Source organism: Melanerpes formicivorus, unplaced genomic scaffold (assembly GCF_026170545.1).
Source record: "Melanerpes formicivorus ecotype bairdi unplaced genomic scaffold, bMelFor1.0.p_v2 SCAF_7, whole genome shotgun sequence".
NCBI lineage: Eukaryota > Metazoa > Chordata > Aves > Piciformes > Picidae > Melanerpes > Melanerpes formicivorus.
Window position 1 is genome coordinate 24,054,749 of NW_027142359.1, and position 21,119 is coordinate 24,075,867.

At 48.2% G+C, this 21,119-nt stretch overlaps 1 protein-coding gene across 2 annotated transcripts in view; it reads right to left on the minus strand.

Moving 5' to 3' along the window:
• Nucleotides 1–2,376: 2,376 nt before the first annotated feature.
• ACBD6 (acyl-CoA binding domain containing 6) overlaps nucleotides 2,377–21,119 on the minus strand; it is a 108,238-nt gene continuing 89,495 nt past the window's right edge. For both annotated transcript variants that reach the window (XM_068141451.1, XM_068141450.1), the window contains 2 exons: nucleotides 7,725–7,755; nucleotides 2,377–2,965 (listed from right to left, as the gene is read on the minus strand). In XM_068141451.1, the coding sequence (XP_067997552.1) occupies nucleotides 2,811–2,965; nucleotides 7,725–7,755 (186 nt within the window). In that variant the 3' untranslated portion in view covers nucleotides 2,377–2,810. The remainder of the gene's footprint in view (nucleotides 2,966–7,724; nucleotides 7,756–21,119) is intronic.

Genomic DNA, 21,119 nt, shown 5'->3' on the forward strand with positions numbered 1-21,119 from the left:
GGGACTGGAACATAGTATCATAATATCAGTCAGGGTTGGAAGGGACCACAAGGATCATCTAGTTCCAACCCCCCTGCCATGGGCAGGGACACCCCACACTACATTAGGCTGGCCAGAGCCTCATCCAGCTTGGGCTTAAACACCTCCAGGGATGGGGCCCCAGCCACCTCCCTGGACAACCCATTCCAGGGTTTCACCACTCTCATGGTGAAGAACTTCCTCCTCACATCCAGCCTGAATCTCCCCAGCTCCAGCTTCATTCCATTCCCCCTAGTCCTATCACTACCTGAGATCCTGAGAAGTCCTTCCCCAGCCTTCCTGTAGGCCCCCTTCAGATACTGGAAGGCCACAATTAGGTCACCTCGGAGCCTTCTCTTCTCCAGGCTGAACAGCCCCAGCTCCTTCAGTCTGTCCTCATAGGAGAGGTGCTCCAGCCCTCTGATCATCCTTGTGGCCCTCTCTTAGGAGGAAAGACTTAGCATTGGGTCTTTTTAGTCTGGAAAAGAGAAGACTGAGGGGGTGAATCTCTTAAATGCTTACAAAAACTTACCAGGGTGGGTGTCAGGAGGATTGGGCCAGTCTTTTTCCAGGGGTGCCCACTGACAGGACAAGGGGTAACTGGTACAAACTTGAACATAGGAAGTTCCATCTAAACTTGAAGAGGAACTTTAAGGGTGATGGAGCACTGGAAGAGGCTGCCCAGAGAAGTGGTGGAGTGCCCATCTCTGGAGACAATCAAACCCCACCTGGATGAGTTCCTGTGTGACCTTCTGTAGGTGAAGCTGCCTTGGTGGTGGGGCTGGACTTGATGATCGCCAGAGGTCCCTTCCAACCATTCTGATTCTGTGACCTGTCTGCAGATCTTCTCAGTGGGGTGGGGGAGAGTAGAAGGCACTGCAGGTCCTTGATCAAGGATCAGGAGCCTGTTGCATTCCCTCCATCAAAAAAGCATCACCCCACAGGGACCCTAAACATCAAAACCTGGCATTTAGGCTAGAACGTTGATGTTTATCATCAGCAGCTTCCTTCATGCCACCAAGGAGGCACATCTCTGGATCCAAGCTCCCTGCTGACTCATTTCACCAGTCTCCCATCACAGCTGGCCAGCAAAAGTGCATCCCAGCACAGGTGGCTCTGAAGAGATGCACAAAGTGTATTTTCCTGCAGCTATGAAGGTGGTTTCTTTGGGACATTGACAAAGGAGCAGGCTCAGAACTCAGCTTTCCTTACTGACTTTAGAAAAATTCTTGGTGGGTTTCCACCCCACCCTCCCCAAAACCATGGAGACTGTCACAGCAGCTCCCCAGCCCATTTGACCCTTCCAATATTAACAGAAGAATAAATGGATGTGGTCAACACAAGGGCCTGTCCAGCCTGTTAACTTGCCCAAGCCATTCTGTCCCCACCACCAAGCCTGCAGCTTCTGGTGACATTTAACCAGTGCAGCAAACTTTGGCAAGAGCCAGCAGCCAACATGAGGAGCCAGAACCACATGAACTTCCAGCCCAGCCAGTCCTTAGTAGAGGGAACACTCCCACTTATTTTCCTGAGGCTCGATGTGCTGCAGAAAGGACTCAAAAGCACATAGCTTCCTGTCACAGTGATGGAGATGGCCTCTGCTCTCTCCAGGCTGTACATCTCTGCCTGAGGAAAAGCAAGTGGCATAGTAACGTACCACAGGGAGGCCATGGCCTCCTCCTGCTCTGTACACCCACCCCAGGCACAGTGGGGACAAGGCAGCAGCCTCCCTCCCAGTCAGGAGTTAGCCCAAAGCACAAACCCATCCCTGACAGGTCCCCTGAACTGACTCATCACACAGCCCAGTGATGATCCTGATGAAGCTGCAGAAAGCCCTTCACCCATCCCGCCTTACTCCAGCACCTGAGGCATTACCACGAGGCAGATCTTTCCTACCTTCTAGGTATTTGGCCAGCTGACAGGACCATGAAGAGTCCAAGGTAAGCCCACAAGAGTCACAGAGTGAGTGCAAGTTTATGTCTGTGCCCAGTTCTTATAAAACCTCAGCCCTCAATGAGCCACCCCTGGGACCAGCATGTAACAGGAGGACCTGAAGCTGCTGATGGAAGTGGGGTTTTAATGGTGTTTAATTCAGCCAAGAGGTTGTGTGATGTGGTGAAAGTCCTCTCAGCTTGGAGAGGTCGGTTAGCCATAAAGCACTCGCCTTACATGTTAGGTGAGAACTAGAGGGATGGACAGACAGCTGTAGGACCCTGTTGTCTTTCACTGATCTCTCCCCACAGGACAAGAGCTTCAGCAGAGCTTTCCAAGGGCTGCAACATCACTAGGCTACCTCCCACCCTTACTGCTTCCACGGAATCCAGTCAGTCCCTGCAAGAATGACACAAAAAGGCTCTGTCCCAACAATGTGCTTTTATTTATAACATTTTGTTTGGACCCAGGGGAACAACACCTAAATCTGCAACTTAACTTTAATGGGAGAGACGAGCCCCTCACCTGGCCCAGCATTTCTGCCCTCCCCACAGAGGAGCCAAGCAGCCAGCACAGGCTGCTCTGGCTAGACACCCACTGCAGTACTTGCATTTAATACCTTAAAACAGTACTTGGGACCTTCTCCAGGCCCTCTCTCCCCTCCCTCCCCCCGCTAAAATACTGATAAATGTCAGAGCATGCAAAACCCTGATTCCATCCTGCCCAGGACAAGTGCACAGCCAGCCAACCCTTGTGCTGGGGAGCTTGCCCAGACGCTGTCCTCTACGAGATGCCCTTTGGAACCCCGATGGCATTTGGGAGGGGTAGGGGTAGGGTGTTATTGCGGAGTGCCTTTGTCCTTAGGCCTGGCCAGCCGTGTGCTGCTGCAGAGCTGCAGTGATGGCTTTACAGTCTGTCACCTCCTCCGGCAGGCAGCCCTCCTGGTCCCGCAGCGTGGGGTCGGCTCCAGACTTCAGCAACAGTTCCACAATGTCCAAGAACTCGCAGGCAGCAGCTGGAGGGGATAAAGGGAAGAGTTAGGCTGGGGAGCCTGAGCCAGGGTGGCAGTGAGGGCTGTTTCTGGAGTGGAGCTGTAGCTGGTGACTTCCCATGCGTGTGCCAGTGGGAAATGCCATCTCAGCATCCGGTCAGGCAGAGGGGATCATTTGTCAGTACTCAATGTATCACTTGCCTTTGGATTTAATAGTGCAAAGGAAAGAGAAAAGAAAGAGTGGAAGCAATGAAGAGCCAGAAGTCCTGAGGGGTTTTTATTGGTGCAACCACCACCCCAGAGCCTGTAGCCCAGCCAGAGACACCAGCAGCTGGGTGGTTTGCAGGGATGATGCACAGGGTGCCTGGGCATGGTTTGGTTGATGCTCTTCCATGTCCAGGACTGGAGGCAGAACCATAATGGATCTCTCTGCGGTGCTGCAATTCCCCCGGTGCCACCTGGCAAAGCCTCCCCTGCCTGCTTTGTAGCCAGAATTAATAACACATTTATTGTTTTTAACACATATATATGCCTCTGCCCCTCACCTCCCTCCTGAACCTCCCAGAGCTCCACAGGCAGCATGTACCAGGCAGGACATCATCACTACTGGCTTTTATCCACCATTTCTTCTTGTGGAAAATTTGGATGATTTTTAACTGCTGGTCAGCACTTCCCTGAGCACCAGATCTAGGGGAATGTGTCCATGCCCAAGGACAGCTGGTAATGGCAGACCACTATTATTTCTAACTAGCATCTCCACCAGCAACTTTCTTCAACCCTGATTTACTCTGCCAAGATGGAATCAAGTTTGACCTGAGCATTTCTTCCCTGTCCCAGGGATGTAACAGCAAGGCAGCTTACAGCTCCCTCTCCATCCTTGCCTAAGGATGTTAAAACCAAGGATCCAGGGAAAACAGGTTTGTCCTAGTCCCTGGATGTTCCCTAAGCCCAATGCAAACTAGATCCCAGTGAAGGCAAAACCTGCCTCAGCCCACATCTGCCTTATGAGACCACAAAGCCAGCACCTTCCTCTTGCATTGGTAGCTACTGGGTTTAATTCTTTTTCAGGCACTTTTACAACATAACCAACTCACTCTTCTTATTTTGCTGTTAAAGGTAGTAGCTAGTGTCTTTTGCAGTACTGCAGTTTTGTACTGACCTGAAGGGAGAAGCAGCAATGTTTAATTGAAATAAAACATGTGATTGGAGCTTACACTGAGGAAAACAAGAGGAAAAAAGAAGGGGGAAAAGGGGAAACGGTTGGTGTGGAAGGAAGTGGGGGTGTGGGTGAGGGCTGGGGGACATGTCCTGCGGTGACAGCACAACACCCTTGCAGAAAGCAGACTTCCAGGGGTGCCAAGCTGGCAGCTCCTTGTGGCAGCACAGGGAAAGGTGGCTTCCTTTTGTCTGGTGCTGCTGGCGAGCACAGCCAATGTACCCAGGCAGGCTGGGGACATCCCTGGGGACGAGGAGAGCAGCTGGATTTATCACACCCTGGGACCCTCGATTTGTCAAGGGCCGGAGCGGCAGCCCTGACACTGGCACGGGTGAAGATGAATTTCCATCCAGCGCAGTTTGCCTTCTGACTCCATTAATCCTCAGGGTTCAGATGATGAATTTATTTTTTCCTTTTTTTTTTTTATTATTTTCCCTCCAGTGTCCCCTCCCACAGCACAGAAAGAGCTGAACAGATGGTGCTTTGCAGGAAAGCCAGAGTGCCCATGAGGATACAGAGGCCTGCCCACTCCTCAGCCACGTGGCCACAGAAGCCTTGATTTCCTCTGGGAAAGGCAGCAGCAATGATTTTAGCATTCCCAGTGGGTGGGTGGATGGGTGAGTGGATGGATGGATGGATGGATAGATGGATGGAGAGGAGCAGAAGACTAACAGGCTGTTTAGCAAGGAGACTGTGCTCATCCCCATCCAGACAGCACCAACTGCTGCCTGCAGCGCAGAGGAAAGCGGGTCCGGCGGTGGGTCGCTCCGGTGCGCCGGTGCCTTTGGACCGTGCTGCCAGCTGGCCTCCACTTAACCTCCGATTAAACCCGGGGTCGGCGCCGATCGGAAGGAGGCAGGATTTATAACCCACAGCAGGATGCAGTTTGACACTGGCTGTAATCAGGAGAGCTGTCACCACAAGGACAGCTGTCAGGCCACGCTGCCTCGTAAAAAGGGATGGAGACACCCTAAAAGCAGTGGCTGCCTTGCTGGCCTCGCCCACGGGATTAACCCTTCCCTGAACAGCAGGGAAGGTACTTCTGTACCTTGTAGAGCCACTGCTGCGCTCTGCACCACCAGAGACAGCTGCCATACTTGTGCCTCTCTGCTGAAATTAATAGCTTGATTATGAAGTGCTTACTGAGATGGTATCAGGAGATTCTCAGTGAGTTCCAGTTGCAGGCCAACAGCCACTGGAATCAAACCACTCACTCTTTTAAGGACCTCTTTCCAAGATTGGGGTGATTTATGGGCAGATCAGCTACATAAGGGAATGAGGACAGCCTGGGTGCAGTGATGGTCAGGCAGGAACAGTGGGGCACTCACAGGCACACCACACCTGTGTGCCAGTGACTCAAGTGAGCCTTCCCCAGAGATGACATGGGATAATACTCAAGGAGAAGAAAAAATGTTAACACAGAGGAGACTTGACAGGGTGCTTGGTTGCATAGTTTAGTTGATTAGGTGGTGCTGGATGATAGGTTGGACGCGATGATCTTGAAGGTCTCTTCCAACCTGGTCTGGTCTGGTCTGGTCTATTCTATTCTATTCTATTCTTGGGGGAAAAAAATAAACTGGTAAACTGTCACTAGTGAAAGTCCTGAGCTGGCAGGGTGATGATAATTGAGGGTTGTGTTTATTTGTTTATTTGCTTGTGTTAAACCACCTGCTTCAGCCACCAGCCAGAGGGATCCACCTGCACATAACTTACACTGCGGCAATGCACTCACCCTCTGCTGTCACATACTGGACTTGGCTCTTGAATAACTTACTCATGTGCTAAGCTTCTACACAGCCTCTTGTGCACCCCTTGGAAGGCAGACGTCAGTGCCAGAGTGAGAAGAAGGGGAAAGCATTTGCCCAGGAGAAATGAAGCCCAAAATGTGGACTGAGCTGGGCAGAGACAGGCACGGTGTGGTTCTGCAGCACTAAGTGACAGATTTGCTACTTCAGTCAGAAGGACAAGAGTTTGAAAAATAAAGTGTCCTACATGGGGAGAAATCCTACATTATTGTAATTACAGTCTTGGTTCAGGGGCTGTGGATTCTGGCAGTTGAGATCCAGATCCAAGCTCTGTGCTTTGGACTGCTGGTCTGCAAAGCAATTTTGCCATCCTGCTAACGTCCTTGTGGAGAGCTCAGAAAGAGAGAGAAAAGAGACAAACACTTCAGAATGACAAGTGTGCTCTTAATTACATGGTGACAGGCATCGAGAGAGAGTATAAAATAGGAACTGGTGTGTCTTAATTTTGGAGAAAATGATGACAGAGATTAAATTGATGCTTTCTTCCTATTCCCTGCACACCAGCTCTGCATGTGTCACTTCAGTCTCTACTTTTCTCATCTGGAGACAGAACAATCTTCCAATTAAAAAGATTGCTACAAAATCTCCTCTCTAATTAGCATGTGATTGTAGTAGGGATTGCTTTGCTGGTTTTGATACCAGAGAAGCTATTGCTCTCTGAGTTGTGATCCAGCAGGTTTGCCAGCAGGACACGTGGAGGTGAAGGCCATCTTGCTCGCCCCCTTCTCCTCACCTGTGTAACCTGTTAGAGCCACTATGGACCTTTCTCTCAACCTTAGTGTCCCCTAACCAGAGATACTCCTGGGTCCTGGAGGCATGTAGGTGCACAGGACAAACTCTGCAATGCTTGGAGGTGTCAGATGAAGGAAAAACTCAACACGAGCTGACAATGGTCACTTGCAGCCCAGAAGGCAACTGAGTGCTGAGCTGCATCAAAAGAAGCCTGCCCAGCAGGATTACTCTGCTCTCCTGAGACCCCACCCAGAGCAGTTGTCCAGTTCTGGTGCTCTCAGTATAAGAGGGACATCAGACTGCTGGAGTGGGTTCAGAGGAGCGCAGGAAGATGATCAGAGGGCTGGAAAACCTCCCCTGTGAGGACAGGCTAACAGAGTTGGGTCTGTTCAGCCTGGAGTAAAGAAGGCTCTGGGGAGACATTATAGGAGCAAAGGAAGCCTACAAGAAGGCTGGGAAGGGACCTTTTGCGAGGGTTTGTTGTGATGAGATGAGAGGGAGTGAAGCTAGAGGAAGGGAAATGTAGACCAGATATTAGAAAGAAATTCTTTACAGTGAGGGTGGTGAGACACTGAAACAGGTTTCCCAGGGAGGTTGTGGATGCCCCCTCCCTGGAAGTGTTCAAGGCCAGGCTGGATGAGGCCTTGAGCAACCTGGTCTAGTGGAAAGCGTCCCTGCCCATGGCACAGGGGTGTTGGAAGTAGATGATCTTTAAGGTCCCTTCCAACCCAAACCATTCTGTGAATCTATTGATGTATGAAACATGCTTCACTAACTGGGGGAAAAGGACAGCTTTAGGGTGATATTTGCAGAGGAGAACGAAGAGAGGACAGCGGTATTCCTCTGCGCCTGTCCTCAGGGCTCCCATTCATACCATGCTGGGATTTGCTGGTGGAGGTTGCTGCTGATTAATCAAATCCAGCTTCCCTGCTCATATTTCTGCTGAAATTTGCTTTCTGTGTGTAGCCCATTTATCCATCTGCAAATCCATCCTGTTAAGAGGGAACAACCAAGCTGAAAGACAGCTTACCGTAATGGAGTGCGGTCTGGCCTTCCCCATCCTGAAAAACAGAGAGAGGGAGTTCATTTTAAAGGCACAGGTAACATCATGGGGATGCAAGCAAAGCCCAGTTTTACATAAATAAGCTGAATCACAGCAATATTTTAACTGACAAGATAAACAGCCCAGGACACCCAGCTACCTGGCAGTTAGGCTTTGAATCATCCTCCACCATCAATCTGTATTGATGGATAATCAATATCCATCCACCCATAAGAGTTCATGGATCACATCATGGCATGAGTATAATTCAGTTGATACTGTTATCACTTCCAGCCCATAAAAATGAAGGATTTCAATCCTATAGCCTTACTTTGGGACCTTTGCTAATTCTGATGCTTCAGTCCAAGATGCTTCTGGGCAAGCCTGGCCTTGGCCAGCTACTCAAGAGCAGGGTAAAGCACCAGGATGCCAGCATGGCTCAGCACACTGCACTCTTCACAACAAGGAAGCACAAGAGGAAAATACTTTTATTCCACTTAAATAAATCTGAGGGCCCTGCTCTTCAGAATGTAGGTTTGACCAAAGGGTGACACAAAGCCCACATGAGCATTTGGGCTGTTCAGCCTGAAGAAAAGATGACCCTGGGGGGACCTTACAGCTGCATTTCAGTATCTGAAGGGGAGCCACAGAAAGGCTGGGGACAGACTGCTTAGAAGGACTTGTAGTGATAGACTGAGGACTAATGGTTTGAAAGTGGAGCAGGGTAGATTTAGGTTGGACATCTCTTTACAATGAGAGTGGTGAAATAGTGGAACAGGTTGCCCCCAGGGATGTGGTTGAAGACCCATCCCTGGAGACATTCAAGATCAGACATGATGTGGCCCTGGGCAGCCTGCTGTAATTGGAAGTGTCCCTGCTGACTGCAGGGGGTTGGACAAGATGACCTCTGAGGGTCCCTTCCAACCCAATGCATTCTGTGAGTAAGTTCTGTTGGGCTGCTGGTGTTCTTGCTGTCTGAGGATGAAGAAAGGGATACACAACACTAAGGAATGAGAGCTGGTTGACAAAGTCATCTGTGTGACACACCTGCAGCACAAGCACAAGGCAAACCACAGGATGTGAAGATGCTGGCACACAGCTCCCTCTTCAAACTAACACATACACTGCTGCAGCAGTTGCAATGGTTTGGGAAGTGTGTCCCCTTCCCAGACCCCACAAGCTTGGGCAAGGCTTTGTGAGTGAGCAGTTGGTGCCCACAGGGCACAGCCAGCAGTGCAAACCCAGGCACTGCACTGTGCCACACAGGAACAGGTGAAATACCATAAGGAAAGAATTAGTGGGCCTTTTGCTTTCACTACCCCACCAGGATTAGCCTCTAATTCAGTTCTTTGCCTCCTTAATTTATTTGCATCTGTTTATGGAGACTTAAGTTTGTAATTACCATCATCTTTAGGATTAAGGTGCAAATTCTACAGCCTGCTGTGGATTCTGGAGGGGAAAGGGAAACAAAGAACAGGAAAACAGGTAGAAAAACCATCTGTAGCTGTTTGGAGACCTCTGGTTTCCCAGACTACTATGTGGGTATTAACCCTGTTCTGCTCAGGAACTAGGATGGACTTTTGTTTCAGGGTGGGAACTACCATGCTTTGCTCTGGGACACCACATCAACACCACAGCAAAAGAGAAATGCCAGATTTAACAGGCATCTGCTGCCTAAACACCCATTTCATGTCTTCTTCAAACAAAAGGTGAGGGGCAAGATTTTTCTCTCCATGTGCTGCTGGGTCCTATTCACAGCCCTCACAGTTAGGAGGTGCCTCATTTTATGACCCTATTTGTGCCCAAACTGTGGAGAAGTTAATGCAAATGGATGTCATTAGAAGATATCACAAACCAAACAACTGAAGGCATCAAGGGCAGCATGCATTGATTATTCCACACTAATAAGGTAACTGATGTGAGACAGATACCTAGAGTGGACCTTTAGGCATAATCCTGCTCGGAGGAGTGACAGGGCTGGCACTGACTTCAGCAGAACACAGAAGAGCAGGGCTGGGGAAGAGGAGGAGGGAGCACTAGGAATGAGTTATTGGAAAAGCAGGCTTTCAAATGTGCAGGCTGTGTGTGTGTGTTGGGGGATGGGAAGCCTTCTCCCCTCTGCACTGTCACCTTCAAAACTATACCTCACAAAACCCGCAGGTGGATGGGACTGAGGACGTGTGGCAAAATCCCTCTCCATGCGAATGCTTTGCTGCAAAACTCTTACTAAAATACACCCTCTCCAGGAATGCCACAGCCAGCTGTCCCTCTTCCAAAGGCACTGCAGCTTCAGCAGCAGCCTTTGGGCTAACAAAGGTTTTAATTTCTCTTAGATGCACATTCTGGCATTTATTGGGCTAAAGAGAGAGGGCAAGTCCAGGCATATGAAACGTGTCTCTTTAATCCCAGTGTGGTTTTTAAAAAGAACTATTAATCCAATGTTATGCAAACACTGTGTACACTTTATACTGTGGATAGTTCTTTTTTTTTCCCCTCTGAGCCAGGCCAAATGCTATTTGTTACACTTCTCTGATGCTCTGCTCTTCGCTTGTATTTTCTCTGTGACAAATTTTAATCCAGGTAAATGGAAAAAGCTCAAGTGTGGTCACCCCCTAAGGGCCTTGAAATGCCCTCAGGAGGCTGCTGATCTCAATCCCTCTTTGATTTGGCTTTTTGGAGCACTGTAGCTAATCAGAACCCAATGTGCCTGGCTGCTCTGCACACAGTGCTTGGCTCTAGGTACAGCAAGGTTGAGGCTTCAGCGTAAAATGGTCACACTTGGAAACAAACCAAGACTGGGCCGTGAAAGTGAGGATTACAGCTCCCCTTGTAGAAATTATGTGAGATGAATATTGCCTGCCAGCTGCTGGAAATGTTTGCTTTGCAACAAAACAAGGTGCACAGAAGTGGTCTTAAGAGGAATTGTAGCTGGCTTTGCTGCAAGGGGTTAGTTACTTCCTGACATGAGACAAAAAGCAGCGGTTTTTGGAGCATCCTAGGCAAGAAGTTTGCCATGACTGTTTATTCCTCTTTCTCCAATTCATCTCTCAGATCACAGAAATGTAAATCATAGAGAGCTGTGAGTACAAGACCCAGAGTCTATTGATACACATAAAAAATACTAATTTCATAACTCTGTAACATAAAACCCCTGAATGCTGCCACCAGTTATTTCCAAACCATGGAGAGTCAGGTAATCACAGTGCCTAACCCTCTGTGCTAAGGCTGGCTAGAAGAAATTAGAGGCTTTTTGCCCCCAGTATGAGCTTCTGTAGTGTGAGAGGAACACAAAAAGATGTTGAGTAGTGGAGCTGGTGTCAGAGAGTGCAAGAGAAGAGATGGACAGCTCTGGATCCAATGCTGAGCTCTTCTCTATGTCAGGATGACTCTGAGAAATGCCCTTTCAGCAGCGGGAATAATGTCAATGTGACAGGTTAAAAAGGAGGCAATCAGAGCTCTGATCTGTGAACTTCAGCAAGGCCAGGCTCAAAGCAGAGATACATGTTTCTGCAAAGCTTTGCTTTCAGCTTCCAGGGCACTGGCAAGTACCTGCCTATAAAAAGGAGGAGCTTGTGGACATGGCAGAGCCCACACAGGCAGACACAAGATGGCCAGAAACAAAGGAAGGACCATCACACACTGAAATGCAGGAGCGCTCGGTCACACACAGACAAGTTACTGACCAACAACGGAGAGATTCCAAGCTTTCCTCCATCCCTAGTGCCTTTTACAGCCTTATAGCACATCTGGCCATGGCAAGATGACAGCCAAGCTGCATGCCCTTCAAGGGAGAGAAGAGTGTCCCCAAAGACCTCTAAAATAAAAGCAAATGCCCACACCTACCAAACCCATCAGAATAAAGATGCTATAAAATCACTGGAACCTTCCACATCCACGGCCTGCGACAGATGTCACTCAATGAAAATCCAACTACCAGTGGGTAACTTATTGGATAACAGGATTTTGTTCTGCTCCTGAGAAATTTAAGCAAGAGAAATGAGAGAAGATGGACCGAGCGCAGATGGACCAACTGTCTTATCCGTTAAGTGGTACTATGGCTGCTGCACGTCAATTTTGTCTCATGAGTGATAGGATTATATTGGTGTTGCCATCCCATGTTCATTCCTCGGGAACTTCTGTACCCTGCTTAACCTAACACAAGGTTTCTGGACTGAGGGGCAGACAGGGAAAAGAGCTTGGCTGAGCCTTGCTGAGAGGCTGCACTTGCTGTAAGTTAAAGTCCTGCTGCCCTGCCGTGGTGAGTAGACCTTGATGTGCCAAGGACTGGCTGTGCTGGTTTCATGGGACAGTTTTAAAACCAGTGTTATATAAATGTTGATCTGCTTCATTTACCCTCCAAGCTGTGGGAAAGAACCTCTTAAGTGATAGGGTAGCCCTAAGGGAGATGCTGTTTCTTCCTCTATCTCACATGTCTTATTTAGCAGAAGAATAGAAAGAGTTAAAAACAAACTGAGAAGGTTGCCAGGGTAAACTTTGGTTCACCTAGACCCCGTTTCAGTGGTGAAGTATGGGTTGGACAGCCTTCCATACCTGTTGCAAGGGTCTGCAAAGGACCCCTGTACCTGCTCGAGTGCTGAGCCACACTGTGACCTCATCCCTGTGTCTTCAATCACATCTCCAAGAGCAGACATCATGAGCATGAAAAGCAGAGCAGAAAATATACCCCTTCAGCTCCCCCTCCTGAGGACAGCACGTGCACTCTTCATTTTAAGGTATTCTTTCCCTCCCATCTCCTCTTCTTTCTGCTCATTTGTGGCAACTTTTAAGGTGCACCCTCGTTCCCATTGACAGACTCCAAATGTTGGCAGGGATCGCAGGAGATAAGACTGATGAGGTGATAAGAGTGTTTAACAGCACTGGGTCCTGGGCAACCTCATGGTCCAGAGGGAAGATAAATATTTACACTACGTCTTTAGAAGGTGAGTGAATAAAAAGGGCTGGAATAATACAGCTTCTTGAACAAGGACTGGAGCTTCGGAGCTGTGAATATAAATCTCTGCAGCCTCACGACACACACTCACTCAAGCCAGGGAGATGAAAAATAGCAAGAAAATACTTCCCTACACTTTTAAAAAGGGTTTTATTTCTCATTTATTTCCACTTTAGACTTCAGCTTCCCAAGAATTTACTTTAACCTCAGTATCTTCTTACTTTCTGAAATTCTATCCTCACGATGACTGAGGGCGAAGCTACAGCTCAATGCAAATCAGCATTTGCATGCTAACACCCACCAGTATCACAGTGTCACCAAGGTTGGAAGAGACCTCAAAGATCATCCAGTCCAACCCGTCACCACCGACCTCATGACTAGACCATGGCACCAAGTGCCACATCCAATCCCCTCTTGAACACCTCCAGGGATGGGGACTCCACCACCTCCCTGGGCAGCCCATTCCAATGGCTAACGACTCTCTCAGTGAAGAACTTTCTCCTCACCTCAAGCCTAAACTTCCCCTGCTGCAGCTTGAGACTGTGTCCTCTTGTTCTGGTGCTGGTTGCCTGAGAGAAGAGACCAACCCCTTCCTGGCTACAACCACCTTTCAGGTAGTTGCAGAGAGCAATGAGGTCTCCCCTGAGCCTCCTCTTCTCCAGGCTAAACAATCCCAGCTCCCTCAGCCTCTCCTCATAGGGCTTGTGCTCAAGGCCTCTCACCAGCCTTGCTGCCCTTCTCTGGACAGTATACTCTTTACAGTATGTAAAACCAGGCAATGTGGGCTAATTTAACCAGTCCAAACTCCACCAGGCAACTGAGGAGAGAGCCCCAACACAGCCTCGATGTTCGTTTACATGCTGCTTTTGCACACAGCAGCCTGGGTTTGGACACATAGATTAATACACATGAAATGAATCCTTGCCCAGGAGAAGCATACCAATGAGTGGGTTGCTGTGTGTGCAAATAAGGGCACAGGAAAGCAATGGTTAAGTCTGAAGTTTGATCCTGTCCTTTTATAATCCCTACCTTAGACCAGTGTGGACTCAAAGGCACCTAGACCTTTTAGTTGCTGCCTGAGCCTAAAAGCAATACCAGAGGCAGCACAATTTGAGAATCAAGACCATCTAATGGCTTTGTGCCACAATATCTAGAGTCCCAAAATGCTCCAACCCTAGGGAGATGAAATAGACTTTAGTTTTCTCCTCATTTTTCAGACTAGGTGGCTCATATGAGGGTAACTGGTTAGCTGGTGTTTGTGAAGTGCTTTGTGAAGGTATGGTTGTTAATGTGAAGTGCAGGCTGTTGTAGCACACCACTGTATGCATCCTTGGTACCAGTTCAAAGGCAGCTCAGGCACAGTCAAGGTGCAGCACCATGGGAGAAAGGATACAAAGCATCCTCCAGCAGGTGTGAAAACAAGATCCATGCACTGGTCACAAGCAGTTGTGATCTGGGGATTGCAAACAGCCCAGGCTGACAAGTGTAGGGCTTGGATATCCTGCAAGTTTGGCTTGTCAATAAACTCTTCCATCCCCCATACACGTGGGTAGGCTTGCCAAGGACCTTTCTTCTACTGAGCTCGCTCTCTCTTAGAGCTCTCTCCTCTGCCCCTTTCCTCCCATTCAGCCCTTTTCCTGCCTTTTGCTGGGCAGACTTCTGTAATGATGGAAGGTGCTAGACAGATCTTTATCCTCACCTCCTGGGCCCTTCTCCAGAGCCTACCGCCAGGCTATCATTTGGCCCATCTTCTAAGTGCCTCAGAGATAAATTAGATCTGCATAGAGAAGCAATTATTACATTTCTAATGGCACAGACCCTTACAGCACACTCTGCTACTGAAAGGCAGAGAAAATTGCATTAGCTTTTGTTTGATTCAAAATTATGATCAAGGGAAGAGGAATGTTGAAGCCCTTTAAAGCCAAGCCTCCAAGCCAGGGATCCTTCTGTCTGGGGACTTCCCCATTCATATTCGCTGCCTGAGCTCATAGCCGTGGTTCACTTAGGTGCACTAATTTTCAAGAGCCCTCCACTTGCAAAGCTCCTGTTAAAACCAGGCTGAAGAAAGCTTGGAGAGAATACCATGGCCAGGAACTGCCAGTTGCTCCCTCCTGCAGCCTGCATCTGCTAATGCACCCAAACGCCACCGGCCCGAGGAGTTCAGCGCGCCAGGGTTACGCTAATCCCTCATCGCCCTAGTTTCTAACTGGTGCTGCACCTAAATTTCCAAGTGCAATTTCAATGGGATTTATCACATCCTACTATCATCAGCATGTAGTGCTGCTGGCACAGATACAGACTCCCAATATCCCACCACTGTCTGTAATTGCAGAACAAATTGATTGCTGGATCTACACAGTGGCTCAGGCAGCAACCCCAAAACTCTCAGGGCTGTTTTCCTGTCAAGTGTTTTCACCCCAGTTTGCAGCTGGCACCCTAAGCACAGCTGTGGGTTTGTACATAACGTATTTATAGGTGGCTCCAAGGAGTATTTGCTACTGCTTTGTTACTTCCTGCATCAGACACCTCTCTGGCCATCAAACAGGTGTGTTGGCATGATAGAAAAGCTGCTGTGAAGCTCTGGGCTTCCTCAGCACAGGGATCAAATGTGTGTTTAGAAAGAGCTGGTGTCTAGAGCTGTAACAAGTGTCACAGAGCTGCAGCTGAGCCAGCCTCTACAAAACCACGCCAAAGCCACCCAGGCTGCAAACAGAACAATATTCCTAAGGGTAAGCTGCTAAAAATCTCTCTTCTTAAGGTTCTTCCCTGCCCCTTCCCCATGTAAAAGTTAGTAGCTCCTGTACTGCTTTATCACTTTAGCGTGGCTGAGGCAGATACCTGGTTATTTAAGGGGCAGGATAAATGGGCTGAGACAGCTTTCCTATCCCCAATTCACTAGGGAACGCTTGGAAATTCCACCTGACATGGGGACTGCACTGTGCTCTTAAACAATCTCCCGTCTGATCCGATTGTTCCCCAGTGGGGAGGCAGGCTGCAGCTCGCTCAAGAGTCATTGATTGGATTAACAGCCTAATTCCCAACAGATGAATAGAATACTGATGTCTTGTCAGCCCACATCATAGAAGGAAAACACAATCTGCTTCTACAGCCCCGAAATTTAACCCCTTGTTTCCCCGCTCCCCCTCCCTGGGACATGGGGCTGAATGTAGGGGTCTGACACTTCCAGCTCGAGATCCTGGCTGTTTGACAAGAAGAGAAATATTAATCTTTGGGATGCTTTGCCTAATCATCTAGGTGCAACGGGATCACATGTTGTCTTCTGTAAGGTTGGTTTTGTAAGAAGCCCTCTTTTCATCCTTTCTAGACAAAAGAGATTTTTACCAGAGACCTTAATTATCACCCCCCCCCCCCCTTTTCTATTTTACCACCTGCCCTTAAAGGCAATACTGTAGGCTTCACAATAAGGAGTTGAAAATTCATTAGCTTGACAGTATTTATTCTGAAATACTGAGATGTTGAATGTTTTCTGAGTTATCACTTGCTTAGGAGGCCAGATCTGCCCAGAGAGGAGCATCCAGCATTGCCGTGATGCCTTCTCCCTGCGGTAGCTCTTGGCAAGCCACAGGGCAGGGGAGAGAGGCTGGGAGCATCTCAGACAGCTCCTATTCTCCACCTCCTAATGCAGACACTAATGTTTTCTTACCTCATAGAGAGGCTGTGATAACAAATTAATTGCTACTGGTCAAATGTTCACTACTACAGAAGCAGGGCCGTGTGTATATTAAAGAGATTCTCCAAGAGCCAAACATTATTTATGGGCTCCTTGGCACTGTCTGCATTTATTTCCTTGTTTGGGAGACAAGTGTAAAGAAAAAGCATCTGAATTTGAGAAATGTATTCAAAATTACTTCCCCCCCCATACCCCAAATCATTGGGGTCTGTAATTCTGTGGGTTTTGTTTCCTTCTAACAGCCACCTTTTACATTTGCATTTACAAGACAGGCAGGCAAACATTTAAATACTGACAGTTTTTCAGCAGTAATCATAGAACATAGAGGAATAGAGCTGCAGCTTTCATGCCAGGACTGTAACCCATATTGAGAGGTATCTTCTGGAGTATCTCTGATCCAACATTCTAATGGCAATGGCTTACCAACTCTAGCTTGTTTCCCCACCTCTGCAATGTGTGTATCACCTGAGATGAGCCAGGTTGCTCTGTGAAAAAAGGCATTTCCACTTGCATTTGGACTTTACATCTCATGCGCAGTGTGGAAGCATTCCCTCCATCACTCTTCAAGTCTAAAAAATTAGTTAGCCCAGCTCAAACCCACATGACAAAAAGGAAAGAAAGCATGGAAGGATGGAGATGCACAGCCTTTTTTTCTTTTCCCTTTTAACCTGTACCCTGTACCTGTTAGAAGTGACAGTTTTCCAGGCTTCATCATTTCATGACATTATTACACATATAAAAGATTTGCTAAAAGACTGACTGAAAGAACAGGTCTTCCTTCTTCTGGCTGTCAATCCAACCCTGCAGAGAGCCCTGTCTTCAGAGACAAGCAGGTTGCTTCATGCTCTCACAACACAGGCAGTGGGGAGGCAACAGCCCACATTAATGCCATAGCTGCCTTAACCAAAACAATTAGCGAGAGAAGCTGCAGGGACTCAAACAATTCAATTAATGTCCTGTTAGTGTTTTAAACTCACTCCAATTATTAGCTCCTTTTACAATTTGAAACCAGAATGTTTCACTTTCATCCCAGATGTGAATTTGTTCCAGAGTGGCAATAAATAAATAAGTCAAATGACCCCTGGTCCAGCCCAGCCCCTGCGCTGTAATATGGCTGCACTGTATATTCATGAATCCAGGTTAAGGATGGGGACTGGGGCAGTTGTGCCCTGGAACCAGCAGACTGCAGGTTTTATAAATACATACAGAAATAATTAAAATCTAAGGGGTTTAGAAGGGTTAATCTCCTTTAAATAATCTCTGCCACAAAGCCTGTAAAGTCACTGCTGGCACCGTGCCCGCGTGGGACCGGCTGTCGGATATCAGGGCAGCACGTGTGGGTGGGTGGGAGCGGGGAGATTAAGTGGCAGCGCTGCCACCCTGGCCTATCAGACACGCTGCTCCCCTGCATGTGGCTCCCCGGGTCACTGCTGAGGGGCTGGAGATGCTGTGGGCAGGATGGCATCCGGCACCAGCCAGCAAGTCAACATGCCACTGGCTCCACCTGATTGAAGGCAGAGAAGGAAGCTTGATTAAGCTGCTAAATTTAGCAGGTTGGATGGGAGACAGCGGGAGCCGAGAGTGTTGCTGCCACTGCTTGGTTCACCTGAGACCTTCCTGATTTCAAGGCAAGCGCTGGCTTATATTTATATCAAGGGATTCAGGACTTTGCAAATAACCTCCTTTTCTTACACAGGCTCGAAGCCACAACCCTGGCTGGCCAAGGAGATGTTTAATTGTCCGCTATAGTGGACTCACAGATGCCACTCCACATTTTAGAATGTCCTCTGCATATAAACTGTCATTTTAAAGCCAACAACTGTGTGGCCACTAGACATAAATCCAAAAGGAAGCAGAGAAACCACCCCTGTGTGGGCTAAAGCAGCACCTTGCTTGAACCCACAGTTCGGTTTCCCCTGCTTTGGGCCAAGGCAGGGTCAGCTGAAATACCCCAGAATCCTGTCGTGGTTCTCCCTGGCAGGGAGGTCATATACCATGACAACTGCAATGGAAGTACAGCCACACTGCATGTAGCAATGTGCCATAGGAGGGGCAGAGGTGACACTAACAGCACAGGGATCTTTTCCTCTTTTAAGCTGGTGAGGATAAAGACTCTGGAGACTCTGTTTTGGTCTCATAAAACTTCCTCACTTTGGTGTGTAAAATCAAAACTTGCCACCTTGAGATGGTCTGAACCATGCTCTGAACTCATTAAATAAGATCTGGATTTCATTAAGCCAAGTCTAGGATGCTGAGTGACCATGGCCCATGGTCCTCAGCTTACTACTCCTTTATTAAACCCCAATTCCAGGGATGTTGCTCAGACATCTCAAAGGATTTCAGGATAGTGCTGCGCCCTGCAGCCCCCAGCCAGCCTTTCCCTCCCAAGCACGCCTGTTTCTTAAGGACAAGGACTCTTCTTTGTGGCTAATCTGGAATTAGAGGACGTTCTCACAGCTGTCTGCCAGAGGGAAGAAGGCAGCAGAGCCTGGATCCTGCCCCAAAGTGGACCACTGCCAGGGAGAAGCTAACTGCATGTGTTGACTTAAGAAGCTCCCATCTCATCACCTCCAGGGGTTGCTGTTTTTGTGATGCCCAGCAGCCTTTTAGCAGCCTTTGTGAATTGTGTTAGTGGCTGATTTACCATTTTTCTATTTTATAAAGCAGGAACCAAGGAACCACCAAGTACAACTACACACCAGACTCTGAAAACTCCCCTCTCAGCCTATGATCATTGGGACTGTTCCCTGAAGGAAGAAAGGAGAAATAAATAGAGAGGGAAAAGGTTTATTGGTACTGCTTATTCACAGACAGTCAGGTTTCACAAAGGCTATTAAAAAAGTGCCAATACTAAAGGGGGGGGTAAAAAAGGGAAAAATGTCTGGAGAAAACTGTCTCAGGACATCAAACTGTATCAGTAACTGAGATTTCTCGATGGAGCCACAGTGCCATTAAAATGAAGCTGAACTAAGTACTTGCAGTTTGCTCTGTCATTACTTATTTAGTGAGATGCGGAATTGATCTGTGCTTTAAAGGGCTCTTTCAAAGTCTAGAGGCAGCACTTGCTCCCTCCTCGTGCTGTATAATAGAGGTGTTCCTAATGAAATTCAGAAGGAGCTGAAGGCAACTGGGGCAAACCACAGACAACTTTCTAACAGACAGATTTACGTTGGGGGATGTCCTGCCTTTTGAGCAAGTTATTCGGCACAGGGCAGGGCTAACAGGTTTGCCATTCATGGATCGTGCAAGCGTGGCAGAAGGTCAAGTTCCCTGGTGGTGCTCAGCCCAAGCTGAAGGCTGAGGCTGCCCTCACATCTGGGGCTGAGCTGAGTGAGTCCATCCCATTTCCTACTAAAGCAGTCCAGGGAGACTGCTGGGACGTGGACATCTGTCCTCGGCACCCAGAACTAGGACCACGGGGGAAGGAGCAGATGGCAGGTTCTGGTGGAGGTGACCGACGTGGGGCAGAGCTGAATCGGTGACCTTGAGGTGAAAGGCTTCGTATCTCCCATTATGAATCCCCAGAGCCCCCTTCAAAGTTAAGTGTTGATACATTAATCTTCCTGACTGATGGGAATAAACTGCAAAGATAACGTTCCACAAGGGAATCTTCCTTTATTTTGAGCCAAAACTGTGCTCAAAACCACCCAGTTAAAGGCATGCTTAGGTTTTGGTCTTTCATCAGAAACGCTACAACTTCCTGCCATCCTTTTTCTCTTCCCAAGAGCAAATTCAAAGAGCACATCATCACCCATTAGCCTCTGAGCACAGCCCCAGCCGTGGATTGCTGCACTAAATAATAAACTGGTGTTTGTGTTTCTTCCTGTGCGTGTTGTCCTCCTAAAGAGTTTAATGACAAAGGAGTATATTGAGGAGAGCTGCTGAAGTGCCTCGACGAAGCATGCTGTGTAGGGTAAATACCTCCACATCAGGACACTTTTCAGAGCCATCAGGCAGAGGGGTCAGTCTGTTGTAGGTTTTTTAAAAACGGCACAAGCTAATGCTTTAAGAGTGTCTTGATGGAATCAGGGAAATTGGATTGTCCCCCCATTTGCTGGCCTAAAACAAGCCTTTTTTTATTTATCCCATTAGAGGAACACAAGAGAAACCTTTTAAATGTCACTAAAATTTTCCCTGCATTGCAAAACCCAGTGGAAAGAGGTTTAATTTTCCCTGAGACCTCTTAAGTAATGCAGTATGTCAAGGTTTAATACATTGTGTGTAAGGGATTGTCTATATTCTGTGCTGTTTCACCAGGGTGACTCTGTAGGGTTGGTCCTGTTTGCCAGCACTGAGCTGCTCAACCAGCCCCTGCTGCTTTCGATCGGTTCTGATGAAACAAACAGGCTAGTGAGAGATGAGGCTTTCTCTGGCTGAGTCCAGGATTCCCCAAAATTCAGCACTGCTGGTCACCTTCCAGTAGGTTTTTCCAGTGAGCTGGGACTCTTTGTTTTGTTAGGGCCTGTAATCTATAGGCTTTATTTAGTTATTAATAGGAGGACTAAAGAGACTTGGCAAGAGGCACTTCTGTACACAGGGCTCCAGATTCCCCTGGAGTATTTAATGTGACAAACATAAGCTCCATATCAGAGGTGGAGCCCAGGATTGAAACTGGGAAATGCTAAACCACACTGGCTAGAGACAGCAAACAGGGTCACATACCCTTGGGCTGGTGCCCACTCAACACTCGTTGTCCCTATGGCTGTTGGCATTAATGCCAAAACAGCTCCTCGTGACCCCT